Consider the following 15,065-nt stretch of genomic DNA (forward strand, 5'->3'; position numbering starts at 1 on the left):
CTCAAGCCCCAGTGGCAAGTACCTCTTCTAACTGATGCAACTCACTGGCTCCTACTTTTTAGTTCTTTAAGCAATTAGAGAAGGGAAAAAAGAACTAGAGGAAGATGCAAAAATGGGCCTGAAATGTCTATGAACGCACTGCCGGATAACTTCCCCATTATACAATTTACAGAATACAGAGATTCAAACAGACAAGTCCTTACAGTGAACAGGACCCCTGCAATCCCAGCATGAGGAGGCTAAGAAGTTTGAGGCGGGCCTTGCTATGCAAGGAGACATCTCAAAGTGCAAAGTGAACTGGACAGGCCCTCACTGAAGGAACATCTATCGTTTCTCTGTGGTGGCAAAAAATACTTTGGAGGTGGCAAACTAGTGTTGAGCTCCAATGAGAAAGGGAAAGAGGGTCCTTCATGTCCAGAGATAACAAAGGAAAGCAGGGGCTGGAAAAATGTGTTGCGGTGAATGCTATCAGAAAAACCCAAACCCAACAACAGCAGCCAAAACATGCTCAGGTATAAAAACACTGACTTCCCTTAAGAACGATATGTATTTGAGTAAGTGAAGACATACTTCTCAATTAAAAATAAACTAAGATTACAGGGTTCAAGTGTAAATGAAGACAGCCTACCCCACTGCCAGCAGAGGTTGGCTGGATCGCTCTGAAGTAACAACATTTGAAAGCTCCCATTCTTTGAAACTAATTTAAACACACAGAATTGTTGAAAGATTAAAAACCGCAGTCAGCTAATTACACCCTCTCTCATCTCTTATTCAGCAAATGAATCACTTTTCCTTCCCACTTAGCTGAAGTACATGGATTTCTGCCTAATTAGAAATGTTGTAGATGGGACATTAGCAAGAGCAGAGCAGGGCAGGGTGTCTCTGCTGCTTCATGTTTAATTCTTGACAGTGGAGCCTGATAGCAAAGAATAGAGAAGTCATTAAATAATTTTAAATTATTTATAAAAATTACTTTGCCCAAATTATAATTATTTTTTCCCAAATGGCTTCGCGTCTAGCGGAGTGAGAAAAGAGGCAGTTCCACGTTGATTTTAATGAACGTTTTAATGTTATATATAACAGAACATCATGAATACAATGGAAACAAAGTTGTATCAATTGAATAAAAAATTTTCAACATAAAGTGGGGAGGTAATAATTTGATACTTATAGTATTTCTTTTAAAAAATATTCCCAGCTTGAGGTTGAAACATTTAATTTTGCATTCCAAACTCTAGCATCATGATTTTCATGTGAGCTTAATGCAGAATCACAGCAGGAAAACAAAAAAACCCTTTTTTAATTAATTTCCTTTATTGTCATTAAATCAATAAAATCTTTGACTGCTACAGGTCTCCTTTAATAATATATATCGAACTTCTATTGGAACCATATTGCTAATGCCGCATTATACACACTCAAAACCCAAACAAAACAAATACTGTATAAAATCTAAACATGAACTTTGCTGAGTCCTAACATTTATATTTAACTTAACGTTTTAATGCATTTTTACTTTCAATTTTTTGAAAAGACACCAAAAAAGATAAAAATAAATATTTTTCTCTTTTGACTGTTTCTGACTTGAATGATGGCTACAAGGACACGCAAGGAGAGCAGCTTTGCCAAGTCAGTCACTGCAAAGTGCAACGAACTGCTGCAAACAAACACCACAAACGGGGCCTTCCTTCTCTGGCTTTTAAAGGAAACCACAGAGCAGCCCTGAAAAACAGTTTTCCCAGTTCTGCCCAGGGTGTAGAGCAGGAGACACGGGAAGTCTCACAGCTACTGCCCGCCGTGGCAAGAGGGTTCGATTCCATGAAGACTCAGATGGTACATTAGCAGTGCTGCTGGAACCTTGGCAAAAGTATATACATCCAGTTACCTTTGATTTAGCCATAATCACATATGTATGCCTTTTTTTGGACAAAAATATATATTTTTATAAAAAACTGATCATCCAACTTTAATGATTTCATATATGGACTCGAGAGTGGTAGTAAAGGAACAGACCCAATTATGACAAGGCGATCAAGGGACAGAAAAATCAAGTTCCTCAGGGAAAGAAAAGTATAACATTAGAGAGTGAAGCGCATTTCCTCAGCCCCGTGCCAGTCCGCTCACAGACTACGCTGTGACACGGCTCTCCGACTCAGAAAGGCTTTCATGGTCTCCTCACCCCATCAGTAGTGCATCTTCATGGGGGAAAACGATCCTGACTGCCTCGTCTGAGGTGCTCTTGCATGGCTCCTCAAACATCAGACACTTCACTTTAAAAATCAGCCTTTTTGGTTCTTTATGTGGGTTATTTAATTAACTGATAAGAGAAAAGGGAACTGCTTAGCATTTTCCATCCCAACATCACCTATTTGCAGCTATAGATGCTTCCTCCACTTGCTTCTTTACAATCTTTTATTTGCTAAAGTTGGCAAAGTTTGCAAAGGCATCTTGCTTGGGTTGCACAGTTCCAGAAGGCATGGCCATGTTGGGCATGCCCATTCCCATCGTGCCTGTCAAGCCCATCCCCGTGGCTGACATCCCCATGTTCATGTTCATGCCTACCATGCTCTGGCTCATCACTGGGGTGTTCCCCAGAGGGGCCATTCCCATGGTGCCCGTCATCACACCGGGCATGTTCATAGGCAGGGGTCCCCCCATTAGAGGGTTAGTTTGTGGCCGGACAGGAAGCATGTTTGATGGAGAACTGAGGTTCACAGCTCCAAAGCTTTGAGTCATCACATTCAGAGGCTGTTGCATATCTACCAGAAGGAAGGAGAAAACATGACTTTAATAAAAGTGAATTCTTAATATTCATAGTGCAGAAAAGTAACACATTTTGCTGACTGGCAATACTTTTAAACCTAGCAAGAGAAGTCAATTAATTTGCCCTGGTTACACTCAACAAATATTTAGGGGATGTTGGCCTGGTCTCCTAGAGATGTAGAAACAGAAATAATGGGAAAACACAAGCCCAAAACATTCCCACAAAATCCACTGCTGAATCCTACCTAATCAACTGTCAAAACCCAGGGTCTACCAAATGCCTTAAAAACATTTATATTCTTTGACTCAGAATGTTATATAAAGGAAAAAGCAGATATACAGAAGGTATACAAATTTAATTCTATTTATAGTTTAAAAATCTGAAAACAATTTAAATGACCCACAAGCGGAGCTGTGGTATGGTATGATGGGAAAAATCTAAAAATCATTTTTTCTCTGACCATGTTCAAAACAGAGGGAAAAACCCCCACTTATATTAATGCTGTTAAATGAGAACAGCAAGAAACAGAGTACAGACATCCACCTATATTCAGTACAGTGGGAGAACAGCCCTGGGGCGGGGCCCCGAACTGTGGAGTTCAGGTGGTTTTGTTTCTTCATCATGGTTTGCAAACACTGCTGTAGAATAGCTCTGAAAGACACTTTCTGTTCTGGAGCACTGGGAGTGTCCACTGCCTGTAGGGATGCCAGACAAGAGCTGCACCACTGAGCTACATCTCACTGCCTGGGCTTTTAACAGTCTCGCCATGTAGTTCAGCTGTCCTTTAACTCAGAAGCCTCCTAAGTGCTGAGATTATAGGCATGCACTGCACTCTAAAGTATTTTCACGTTAAAGATCAGGGCCTTAAATCTGTAAGTCCTATCACAGCAGAAGCACAGCTGAGAGTAAGTGTGCCAGTGGGAAGGGTACCAAGTGAACAGTAAGCAGAAAGATCGCAGGTGAATACAGTTCTCTTCACACACAGCCCCCATCCATCCCTGGCGTTCATCATCTATTTTTATTTTAATGCTTGAATAAGTCTTGCACTCAGGGCAGAAGATGTGAAACACAGATGGGGGCAGGTGAGGTGACTTACTCTGTTGCTGAATCATTGTGTTAAGTGATGGCTGCTGGGGCTTGGAAGGCTGCATACCAGGTAGTAAGTTGTCTAGGCTGATGTTGACACTGGGGTCAGACCAAGTGGAGGGCAGGGTTTTGCTGGCCGACTTCTGGACCATATCTGCATTCTGATTATAGAGAGGGTTAGGCTTCTGCAGCACTGCACTAACATTCTGCAGAGGCTGGAAAAGAAAAGGATGCTCTAGAAATCAAGCACCAGCTACTCAGTTACATCAACCATGATGCTTTATCCTAATGACTTCAGTGCTGAGACACTTCTTAAACAGGGCCCACTAAAGCCTTCGGGTGTTATCCCGCAACCCAATACCCAGTGCAATAGAACCCACTATCTCTGAAAAGTGCCCTGGATGACAACCAATTTGAGGTTAATATAGCTCTCTACCTCCAGGAAAACAGGTTTACTGAGTAAATGCCAAAGGGCAGCACCTGGACAGGTAGCAGGGAACCACCTGCCAGGTTAACACACCTGAAGGAGGGGAACAGGAGGAAACTTATTCTTACAAGCCAGAATGCAGGGCTGCCCATGTGTAGAGCCTAAGCCACCAAATGGAAGTCTACGTCACAGAGTGGTGCTTCTTGCTCTGTGCACCCCCACTGCCTCAAGTGAGCGCCACCAGTGGCACTCAGAACACACATGGGACGACAAAGAAGAAAGTCAGGAGGAAGAAGCAGAGGTGGCTACTAAGGATACTTTTAAAGGGGACAGAAAAAAGGAGAGAAATGGGACAAGAAAAATGAAAATGCTATCAACGCCAAGGGCCCGAGAAGGACACAGTAGCTGAAAGAAAGCTACTGGCCTTTCACAGTCACCTTTCTGCTTCTTTCTTCCCTTCCTTCATCCCAATACCCAAAAGACCACGATCTATACATTAAAATGAGTAGATTAGCATCAGAGACATATCAATAACTCAGTCAAAACTAGCAAGTTCCAGGTACAACTCACACTTTTCCAATTTTTACAAGAGCAATGTACAGTGATACTTTGTTAAACGTAAAATCAGAATTTGTTGCCTATTTTCCAAACAATGAATAGTTTCCCCCAAACACTGTTTAAAAACACCTCTGAATACCAATTAGTTATGACTCAACAGATTTCAGCATGTCTCTTTGTGCTTGGCACCATGCTTGCCATTTTAGGGACTATAGGTAGGTAAGATGGCCTTGTCCTCTAGAACACACATGGTTCACTCAAAATACACAGTGGGTGTGTATAAGCGCAACCTATGAAACAGCAGGCATGGCCTCTCACCTCTGTTGCACAGTCACGTACCACCTAATGCTGTTAGGTCTACAGTGGACTATGTGCGGTACATGTGTCCTTGCCTTACAGTAATCCATCACTCCATTAGACATCTTAGCCAGTATAGGTAACAATTCCAAAGGAAGCAGACAACTTACCTGCGATCTTGACATGGGCAACCCGAGCCCCACAGTGTTAGTGCTCATCAGAGAGAAATTCATACTCTGGGAAGACGTCATGGTTGCCTGGGATGAGCCCATCAGATCAAATAGGTCTGAAGAGTTGGAGGCAGCAGGAGGTGGGCCTAGAGCTGGCTGTGAGCCACTGATGAGCTCTACTGCAGGCTGCGGGGCACTGCCGAAGAGCTCACCACCAGAAGCAACTGGGCCTGATGGGGCTTGGTTGAAGGCACTCCAGTCACCGAAGTCTCCATTCCCACTTGTGGCTGTTACCAAGAGAGAAAGAAGGCAAGGGTGAGGATGCTCCAGTGCCCAGAGCAAATTTAAGCTCTACGAGCTGCAACTAATTGAAGTTGATGGGAGTCCATGCAGGTTAGCATCTGTGGGCCCCGTCTCCATCTGGACAGTATCCTTCCTCATGAATATTACAGGGGTGTTAAAAAGGTGGCAAAGAAAAGAGAAGTCTCAAAGTAAAACCTACCTCTTGGCAGGATTGTACACAATATACAAAAAAGCACCATGAAACGACTCAACCAAGTCTGCAAAAGTGAAACTCATGGGGCTCAGAAAAGGAGGAAATCCTACACTGGCTAACTTCCTGCTGGGAATGAGGAGGGACAACGAGAGAGCCCCAGCTTTGCTCATCACTTAGAAGGTTCAAAGGGAAATCCTGCTGCAATTTATACCTACTTAACTGCAGAAACCCCAAGTTCACGATACAAAACCTATTAAGAAAACATAGATCATGGAGAATACTAAAACTAAGTATGGCATTTAATGCATTTCTGTTAGGAGTTCTCACTCTGCTCTTGTTCCCACTGACTACCCATGGGCTACCACCAAGAGCAATCTGTAGTGTGCTGACTGCTCAGTGTATTTCGATAAACAGCAAGGGGAACTCATGCTGGCTTAATCTAAAAAGTGAGCTGAAGGGGCATATCTGCAGTGCGACATTTCGAGGTGACTGGGAGATGATTTTCTAAGTGCATCCATGGGCCAGTCTAGTGATGGGCTCATACAGAGCAGGCCATGAGGAGGAGGGGCGTGGCTAAAAGAAGGTGTATTGAAGGGAGTATTCTGTCCATGGCCCTCTCCTGGCAGCTTCTCTTCTTCCATTCTAAGGAAGGTCCTTTCTACCACATGCCCACAGCAGGGACCAGCTGACCAGGGAGCCTCTGAAGCTGTGTGCCAACTAAGCTTCTTCCAAGGCTGTCCTCTCAACTGTCTGCCCACAACGATGGAAAGCTAATATTTCAAGCTAGAATTAAAAAAATGTTACCAGTATGAGCTCACACATACAAGAGACAAACTATTAAAAAGTCAAGCTTAAGGTAACCAGCTAGCTCCTCTAGGCCCAACTTTTAAGTCTATACTGTAAAGATGGAGGAATGGCACGCGTGGCACCATTTGAGGCTTGACATTATTACACTGGATTGATTAACCTGGACAGTCCAATTGAGTTCACCACACAGAATGCTGTGCCCAGCTTTTGGAAAAGCTGCACAAAGAACAGTACCTGAAGTACAATGATTATACAAGCAAGTCACATTTAAACATTACTCTGACTAGGCTACACATGACTCTAAGTAAATAAGCCTTTAAGAAAGGACAAATGCACAAATAGGAGTCTGTGGCAGTTGAGAAAGCAGAAAGTGACGAAATGGCTATTCCACAGGCCTTACAGTGTGGAAATACATGTCTAGCCTAAATGGTAACAGTGTCTCACGATGTCATCAGAAGAGATCAGTCACGTGAAGTCTTGAAGCTCCCACTCCTCCATTACTGTAGGACTGTGCAGCACCCTCAGGAGAGAAACCCCAGTTCTGCTGACAGTCTCGTCTAAGAGAGGGTCACTATTCTTTACTCAGGGTCCTACTGAAGCCTGCTGTTAACTCTTCACACAGCAGGAATCACTTTACAATTAGTTCTTGCCGTTAGATGTTTTTAAGTCAGGCAGCTGAATGACGGACCATAAACTTTACCCATTTGCAGGATCCGTTAGCCAGAATATGAGCAGAACTGGGGCAAAGTGTGTTGCCTCATCTGAAAACTCAGTACCGAGAAGACTGATCACGAAGGGATGGGATTTCTCGTGGGGCAGACACTGTTCAGAAATGATTAATCATTGTTGTGGGTTCAGCACCTGTGCAGCAGTGATCAGACTGCATTAATCACACATGTATGGATGGAGATGCATGGGAAGGCTGCAGTAACATATTCAGCTTATTTGCATACTAGACAACTTTATATACACAGAAACATCAAGAATTACCCAAGGAGCCTGTACGACTAGGCCATGTTTACTCTCTGCTTTGATGTGGCCACAGTAAAGGTGCAGCCTTGGGATGATACTGCACTCTCAGAATGAAGCAGTTAATTATTCAACAACTCTAGTTTGGGGGGAATACTTAGAATTTATAGAAGGAAGTTGTCAAAATATGTGAACCACACTCAAAGTGATGCATTTTTCTTCCTAATGCCTCCATTCGTTATTACTCAATATAAAATTTAATCCAGGTTATCTTAACAGCAACAGAGTCTGTGTGAACTGAAGAGTAACACTAAGTCACATAACATTGTATACCAGGCCTGCCTCATGCTTCTGTTCCTTACAGCTGTTTTTTAAGTGGCCTCTCATACTGTGGGCCACCCAGATTCTATGGATAAAAAAATAGCACTATTCCTTCCCAACCTGCAGGAAAATACATAAGGATCTTAGTCTGCACTTGACGTATCCCTACTGATATATCTATATAAGGGATGTGGCATCTCGCCATTTTCATTCCAGGAAAATCAGGTCAACTACAGTGAACACAAATTACTGGACTTTTACTCTGAAGTGAGACGTGTTGTCCTTACACTCATCCCTGCAAAACTAAACAAGAATGTTATGAATATGGGTAGTTTTTGTTGGCTTAGTCTGAGTAATATACAACTAAGTTAATTCATCTGGCACACCTAAGACACTGGCTCTGTAAATATATGTGAATAAGCTGATTGGGAATTAGAAATAATAAGTACCACAAGGATTAAAAAAGCTGATTAGTGGCTCTGTGCGTGTCAACTCTTCACAAACCATCTCATACCTTGGGAAGGGAAACTGCCTGATGCAGCAGCTGAGCCAAAGTCAGCAAATCCCCCGAATAAGTCAGCCGATCCTCCTAGAAGGCAAGAATGAGACCATGGTTTAAACCGCTTGAGTTGTGGAACGACTATAAGCAATTTCAGGAACCCTTTCCAAGCAACACAAAGATATGCAACAGGAGAGACCCAGACCCATCACCTACACTGACCCACTCACCTCGGGTCTCTCCTTCTGTCTCTTGGACTCAGATTTTTTGACACTTTCCCTCCAATTTTTAAAAACAGCACTTTATATATATATATTTTATATATGCTATATATAACATATATGAATAAAATCACACACTGAAATTAACCTGACCCAAAGTCTGTATATCTCAATGAACTTTGATAGAGTTAGGATAGCATTCTGAAGCTGTAGATCTTCACACTGAGTTTCACGTTTTTACTATTAGAGTTATTTTTATGCATTTAACCACCACCACCAAAAAAAAAAAAAAAAAAAAAAAATTTCATGTCAGAGGATAACATTAGAAAAACAGTTAACTTTATATCCTTATATCCTCATTCACAAATGGCACAGAGCAAATTGTGAAACAATTAACTAGACAATCTCGCATGCACGCACACACACAAAAGGGAGTAAGTTTGTATACATTTCAAAGTTTAAAAAATGTTTACTTTTATTTATGTGCATGTGTGCATATGTGTGAATATGCCACAAGTTTGCTGGTGCCCAAGGGGGTCAGAAGAGGGCAACGGATCTCCTTGGAACTGCAGTTGCAGGAGGTTGTGACATGGGTCCTGGGAACTGAACTTGGGTTTTCTGCAAGAGCAGTATGTGTTGTTAATCATTGAGCTTCTCTCCTGGCCCCCTATTAAATGTTTTGAAAACAAAATTTTGAGGGAAACTTGAAGTTTGTTTGCATAAAAACCAATTTAAACAGACAATGGGAGAAAATTCAGTGTGATGACATTTGCTAGTAGGATGCTTTCCCTCTTGTTCACTCCATAAAAGATTAAATACGTTTTTTTTAACACACGAATTAAATCAACCTTTTGCTAATATCTACTTATTCATTATTATTATTATTATTATTATTATTATTATTATTATTATTGTGTATGTGTGTGTAAGACGTACTCATGCTATGGCATGCATGCAGAGGTCAGGATTCACGGACAAGCTCAGGTCATCAGGCTTATGTAATTTGAGCCATCCTGTTAGCCCTTGTTAATACTGCTAAACTGCTATTTTAAAATGGCAAAATCCCCACCACTGGGTAAATCTGTGCACAGCTGGTATTTGTAAACACTCCAGAGGTTAAGAGATTTACTTTTATCAACAATGTGAGCAACAGTATTTTAAATGCTAGTATTCTGTTTTCTTCTACGTCAATTATTAACGAAGCCAAAGATCTAAAACTTTAAGCTGATGCCTTTATTTTTGTCCTTAAACTTTCACCTCAGGAGCTTCGAAGTCTGGAACAGCAGCTCAATTAAGAGTGTTTTTAGTGTTATGTGAACGTTACACAGGTTACAGCACAGCTGCTTAGCCTGCAGTGCTTAGAAACTAGCCAGGTGGGACTGCAACATCTGGGTGGCACTCAAATACCACCAGGGACAGCTTCCAACATCTGGTGCCATTTCTGAATTGTTTTATCGCTGTGAGACAGTCTACCCCATCTGCTACACTCAGCTGGGTTAATTAAAGTCGAACCCCCGCCCCTTCTTAGATGGCCAGTGGAATAAAGGGAAGAGTCAGTGTCTGATACATGTGTGCTGCTCTTCTCTTAATATACATTTGCTGGAGTCAACTACCAGCAGGCGTAAGTAACTGATTCTTCCTTCCTCCCCTTACTGCATCATTGCAGTTACTCACAAGCTCATCCTCCCGGCAGCCGGCTAGCGCCAGCCATAGGCTCTGCACTCCTACCAACATGTCAGCTCATGTGGCTGTTTTAAAATTCATGCGAAGGATAGTATCAAAGTGATTTTTTTCTTTCTTTCTCGTAGGTATACTAAACAAGATAAAATGCTGTAAACACAAAGAGCAATGATCTAAAGTGCATGCTACAGACAAGCACATATTAAGAAAAGCAGGAAAATGAATGTTGCAATAATTGGTGCTTAATATTTATGCTGGTTTTCTCTGTTCCTTTATGTTAAACATTTTGATCAAAGTATACTGCTAACAGAATAGTTTTTATTAACTGTAAAGGCTTTCAAAACAGATTTTGTTTCATCCAGGCAGTGAGTAAACAACAGTGAGTAAATTTTATGCTAAGCTAAGTAGAGACCTTCAAATCTAAACTAGTCTAAGTTACAAAGAAAATTCATGCTGTGGATAAAAGCAGTGAAGAGCAGATTTTAAGAAGCTTTTCCTGAATGTGGTATTCCAGGTGTATCCACTTGTTCTCTTTTTCTACCTACAAGAAAACTACACACATCAAACATCCCCAGCAACGCCACCCCAACTCCACCCACTCACATGGGGCTTGGTTTCTACCCGACTTGAGAACGGAGCACTGAGAATGGACACATATGCTCTCTGGCAGGGATCTGACTTTTTCTGATGCACCACAAAAACACCTTTAAATGTAAGAAGTGTTTCAAAAATCAGAAACCTGTTTGAAAAGGGGCAAGCTTCTCCTCAGAGGGACAAGCATGGGGATGCTCTACCTCTGTGCGCCACCCAAATACCAGCTGATGTACCATAGCTGCCCTACAGCACTTCCACTCCATGTGAAATGGAGTTACATTCAAATGGTAACGGAAAATTTGGACTTGACACATTTTCAGTCCTTAAAAGATATTTTTTAAAGACAGGTGCACATGGTGACACACGCCTTTCATCATACTCTGGAGGCAGAGGCAGGCAAATCTCTGCGTTTTGAGCCAGCTTGGTCTATAGAGTTCCAGGATAGCCAGTGCTACACAGAGAAACCCTGTCTTAAAAAAAATTTTTACCTTGAAAAAAGATCTCAGAATCCACTAAGTCCTATTAACACAGTTTTTCTAGTTTGTAGTGATGACATGTTTCTCTCCACTCTCAAGAGACGTACTTCTTATGGAACATAAGTTAAGACCTAAATTCCTTAATCACCAAGGGACAAAGCCTACAAGATGGACTCATACTAAAAGAAAAATGGAATGGTTTTTAGCATTCTATTTTCAGTTGGCTTAGTTTCTAATTTTAATACCTATTTTTTTCTAGCACTGACTGAGGAAAATGCTCCCTTAGACATGAGTTGTGATGTAGGAGGCACTGAAGCATCACCTTAGGAGACTGTAATGGAAGATCACAACACGGCAGTTATCAAAACTATCTCACGAGCAAGCTGATGCACAGCCTAGGTTTCACATGTGCAGTTTTAAATTTGGCCAGATATTCTACAGTGATTCTAGCACACACTCTGTAAAATGAAGATGTAAACACACACACACACACACACACACACACACGAAGAAGAGAACAGAGGTAGGAGGAGGCAGGATCAAGGACGGAGTACATGAGTTTGGCTGGTAGAGACACTCATCTGATAAGGTCGCATCTGCACATCTGCTTACTGTCTGTGGAGGCATTACTGGAATGGCAATCCTATGATAAATACCGGACATCTGGCAGATCCTTACACACTCTCATGTGCAAGTGCTAATATTTAAATCTGGCTTCCTTCTGTGGCAGAACTTCATTACGATCTACAGTTAAATATACTGTTTCAAATGGAATTATTAAAAAGTAATTCTGATGTCAAACCATGTTCAGTTGCTTTTGAAATAATATTAAGATAAATTTTAAGGGCAAGAAACCTTCCAGATTTCATTTGAACTATGCTGCGGTTATTATATTAACTGCTATTTGTATATCATTAGTCAGTCTACCATTTATACCAGAGAAGAAAAACCACTCAAAGGTTTCTTTCTGGTGAAAGTAATTTTCTGTTCAAAGTAATCTTGGGATCGCCAAGGAAGAAAGTCACATCCAGGCAGCTGACTTTCCTAGTTAGTTAATTCTCTGACTGCTCCACAGATGCACAAAAAGAGCCTTTCAATATTTCATGCCAGGAAGTCCAAAACAATTGATATTCCATGACACTATGTCTACATTAGATGCCTGTATGCTAACTACCAGTTCATACCATAGTTCACATCTTAAATACAAACAGACAGCACATCAGTTTTTAACAACCAAGGCAGCTCTTTGCTACTGTGAGCACTGCAGTCTCACCAAAGCACAAGTCATTTTACAGAGGAGACAGGTAAGGAACCGACCTCAGAACTGGCTCAAACCAGATGGTTTGCAAGTTTATTCCTAGGTATGACAGTAGGCAAGAAAGAGAAAATAACTGGTGGCTCTATGTTAATCACATGCACTCATCTATCAGTGAAGTAATTTATATCACGGACTTATGTTTAAGGCACAGAGGCAAGCCTGAAAACAATTGAGAACTATGACACATAACTTGGAAAATAGCTACACGTTGCACTTGGTGACCAATCCTGCTGATGTACATTTTAATGTAATGACCTTGAAACAGCCTGAGAAAAACTATCTTAACAAAGCTTTTTAGCTGTTTTTACTGGAGTACCGTACTTTTATTAAGACTATCACCATCAAGTGCAATACTACAGTAAATATCAATTTACTTGAAAACAAGTCATTAGGAGTTTCTCAAAATCTAGCACGAGCTGAAGGTCACAAGGAAGAAATCCTTAGTCTCCTTAATGAGAAGGCGTGGTCCACTGCTCAGTGCGATGCTCTCCCTCTCCTCTCTTTCTCCTGACACCTCTGGGTCTGTTGCCCAGGATGCTCTGGAGCTCCTCAGGCCAGGTGACCTTCTCAACTCTGCCTGCCAAGAATTGTAATTACAAGCACGTGCATTCCACCCTGGCCACAGCCCTCACACGGTATTCTTAATGGGGGGTTATATACATATTCATATAATGGCCCCCTTTCTCCAAAGCACCCAGCATATTTATAACTAGGTAATTACAGTCAATTACTACCCTTTGACTAATGATTACTTCCTCCATTTGCCTTTTCCAAAAAACTACGAGTTCTATCTTAAGCACCAGCCCAATGTCTGGGTCAGCAAATGCTCGCTGACAGATGAAAAAGAAGGTAATGAACATAGGCATATATGCTTGGACAACCATGATGAAGGTTTAGGGAAAGTCAAGAGAATGTGCAGAGTAACACATCTTTTTTATAAAAGGAAAAATTTAAATGCTATTTTTAATGTAATTTTTCACACCTGCAAAATTTATCTTAAGAGTTTAAACATACAAACAAAGCCTCCAAAAATCTTTGTGGAAAATTTTGTAAGTATATTAAACTCTAAAGGAAGAAGCAGTCTGGAGAGGAAGCCTTGCACACTCTGACACTTCACAGTGATCTGAGGACACATTCACCATTCACTTATATTTGTGAGTATATTAAACTCTAAAGGAAGAAGCAGTCTGGAGAGGAAGCCTTGCACACTCTGACACTTCACAGTGATCTGAGGACACATTCACCATTCACTTATATTTGTGAGTATATTAAACTCTAAAGGAAGAAGCAGTCTGGAGAGGAAGCCTTGCACACTCTGACACTTCACAGTGATCTGAGGACACATTCACCATTCACTTATATTTGTGAGTATATTAAACTCTAAAGGAAGAAGCAGTCTGGAGAGGAAGCCTTGCACACTCTGACACTTCACAGTGATCTGAGGACACATTCACCATTCACTTATATTTGGTGACTACCACAAACAGTTTTTTTCTCCCCAAGACCTAAAAGGTCAGAAAAAGGTGTAAAACTAAGGTGAGATACTTTTCAAAGAAAGCTTTGAAACCTGTAAAAGAACTTACAAAGGCCACAGGCACGAAAGAACTTAGGGGAAAAGGCGACCAAGCTATCTATCACCTTCTCCCTGTTAGGTAATGAAATAATTTTCTCCAAACAGCAGTAAATGCTCATTAATTTCACATTAGCAAAGGCAGTAAGTATCTTTGCAGGACTGGAGAGAGAGTTGAGAGTCACACAAATGCTTGGTAAGTGCTTTACTAACGAGTTCTATCTCCAGACCCCTTTCTAAGTCAGGTCTCTTTAAGTTGCCCAGGCTGCTGGCCTTAAACTTGTGCCCATCCTGCCTCAGTCCTGCGAGTACCAGTGATCACAGGCCTGCATACCCAGACCCAGTTAGTTCTTTATTTAGAGCAGGAACTCTTTACATAGCCCTGACTGTGCTGGTACCCACTCTGTAGACCAGGCTGGCCTTGAACTCTCGGATCGGAGACCCTCCTGCCTCTGTCTCTCAGGCGCTGGGATCAAGGTGTGTGCCACTACACCTGGCCAGATTTTTTTTTTTAATTCCATGTTTCATATAGCATTAAAAAGAAAACAGCTGAAGCCTGAACCATGAAAACATGGTTGCTGGAAAGAAGCAGCTGCTGTCAAGCTTACCTGCTGACTGGCTGCTGCCATCAAACAGGTCAACAAGGTCCCCCGAAGACTTGCTGCTCGGCACGGAAGGCTGAAACAGCGGGAACAGTGAGCAAACTTACAGTGTCAACCCCCAATTCTGACAGAACTCCTGAAACCATCTAAACAAGGCTAGGTTTAGATTTAGATTTAACTGGCCTCGAATCCTTACAGAGAGGGAGCAAA

General features: G+C 41.6%; 1 protein-coding gene across 4 annotated transcripts in view; it reads right to left on the reverse strand.

The window, feature by feature from the left end:
* Positions 1 to 1,046: 1,046 nt before the first annotated feature.
* Positions 1,047 to 15,065, reverse strand: part of Clint1 (clathrin interactor 1) — a 52,610-nt gene continuing 38,591 nt past the window's right edge. For 2 of the 4 annotated variants that reach the window (XM_021651423.2, XM_021651422.2), the window contains exons 8-12: positions 14,862 to 14,931; positions 8,410 to 8,484; positions 5,303 to 5,589; positions 3,861 to 4,065; positions 1,047 to 2,759 (exon numbers count right to left, since the gene is read on the reverse strand). In XM_021651423.2, the coding sequence (XP_021507098.1) occupies positions 2,413 to 2,759; positions 3,861 to 4,065; positions 5,303 to 5,589; positions 8,410 to 8,484; positions 14,862 to 14,931 (984 nt within the window). In that variant the 3' untranslated portion in view covers positions 1,047 to 2,412. The remainder of the gene's footprint in view (positions 2,760 to 3,860; positions 4,066 to 5,302; positions 5,590 to 8,409; positions 8,485 to 14,861; positions 14,932 to 15,065) is intronic. The other 2 variants (XM_060363811.1, XM_021651424.2) reach the window with 1 other exon arrangement.

The sequence above is a fragment of the Meriones unguiculatus genome, chromosome 11 (genome assembly GCF_030254825.1).
Source record: "Meriones unguiculatus strain TT.TT164.6M chromosome 11, Bangor_MerUng_6.1, whole genome shotgun sequence".
NCBI classification, from domain to species: domain Eukaryota; kingdom Metazoa; phylum Chordata; class Mammalia; order Rodentia; family Muridae; genus Meriones; species Meriones unguiculatus.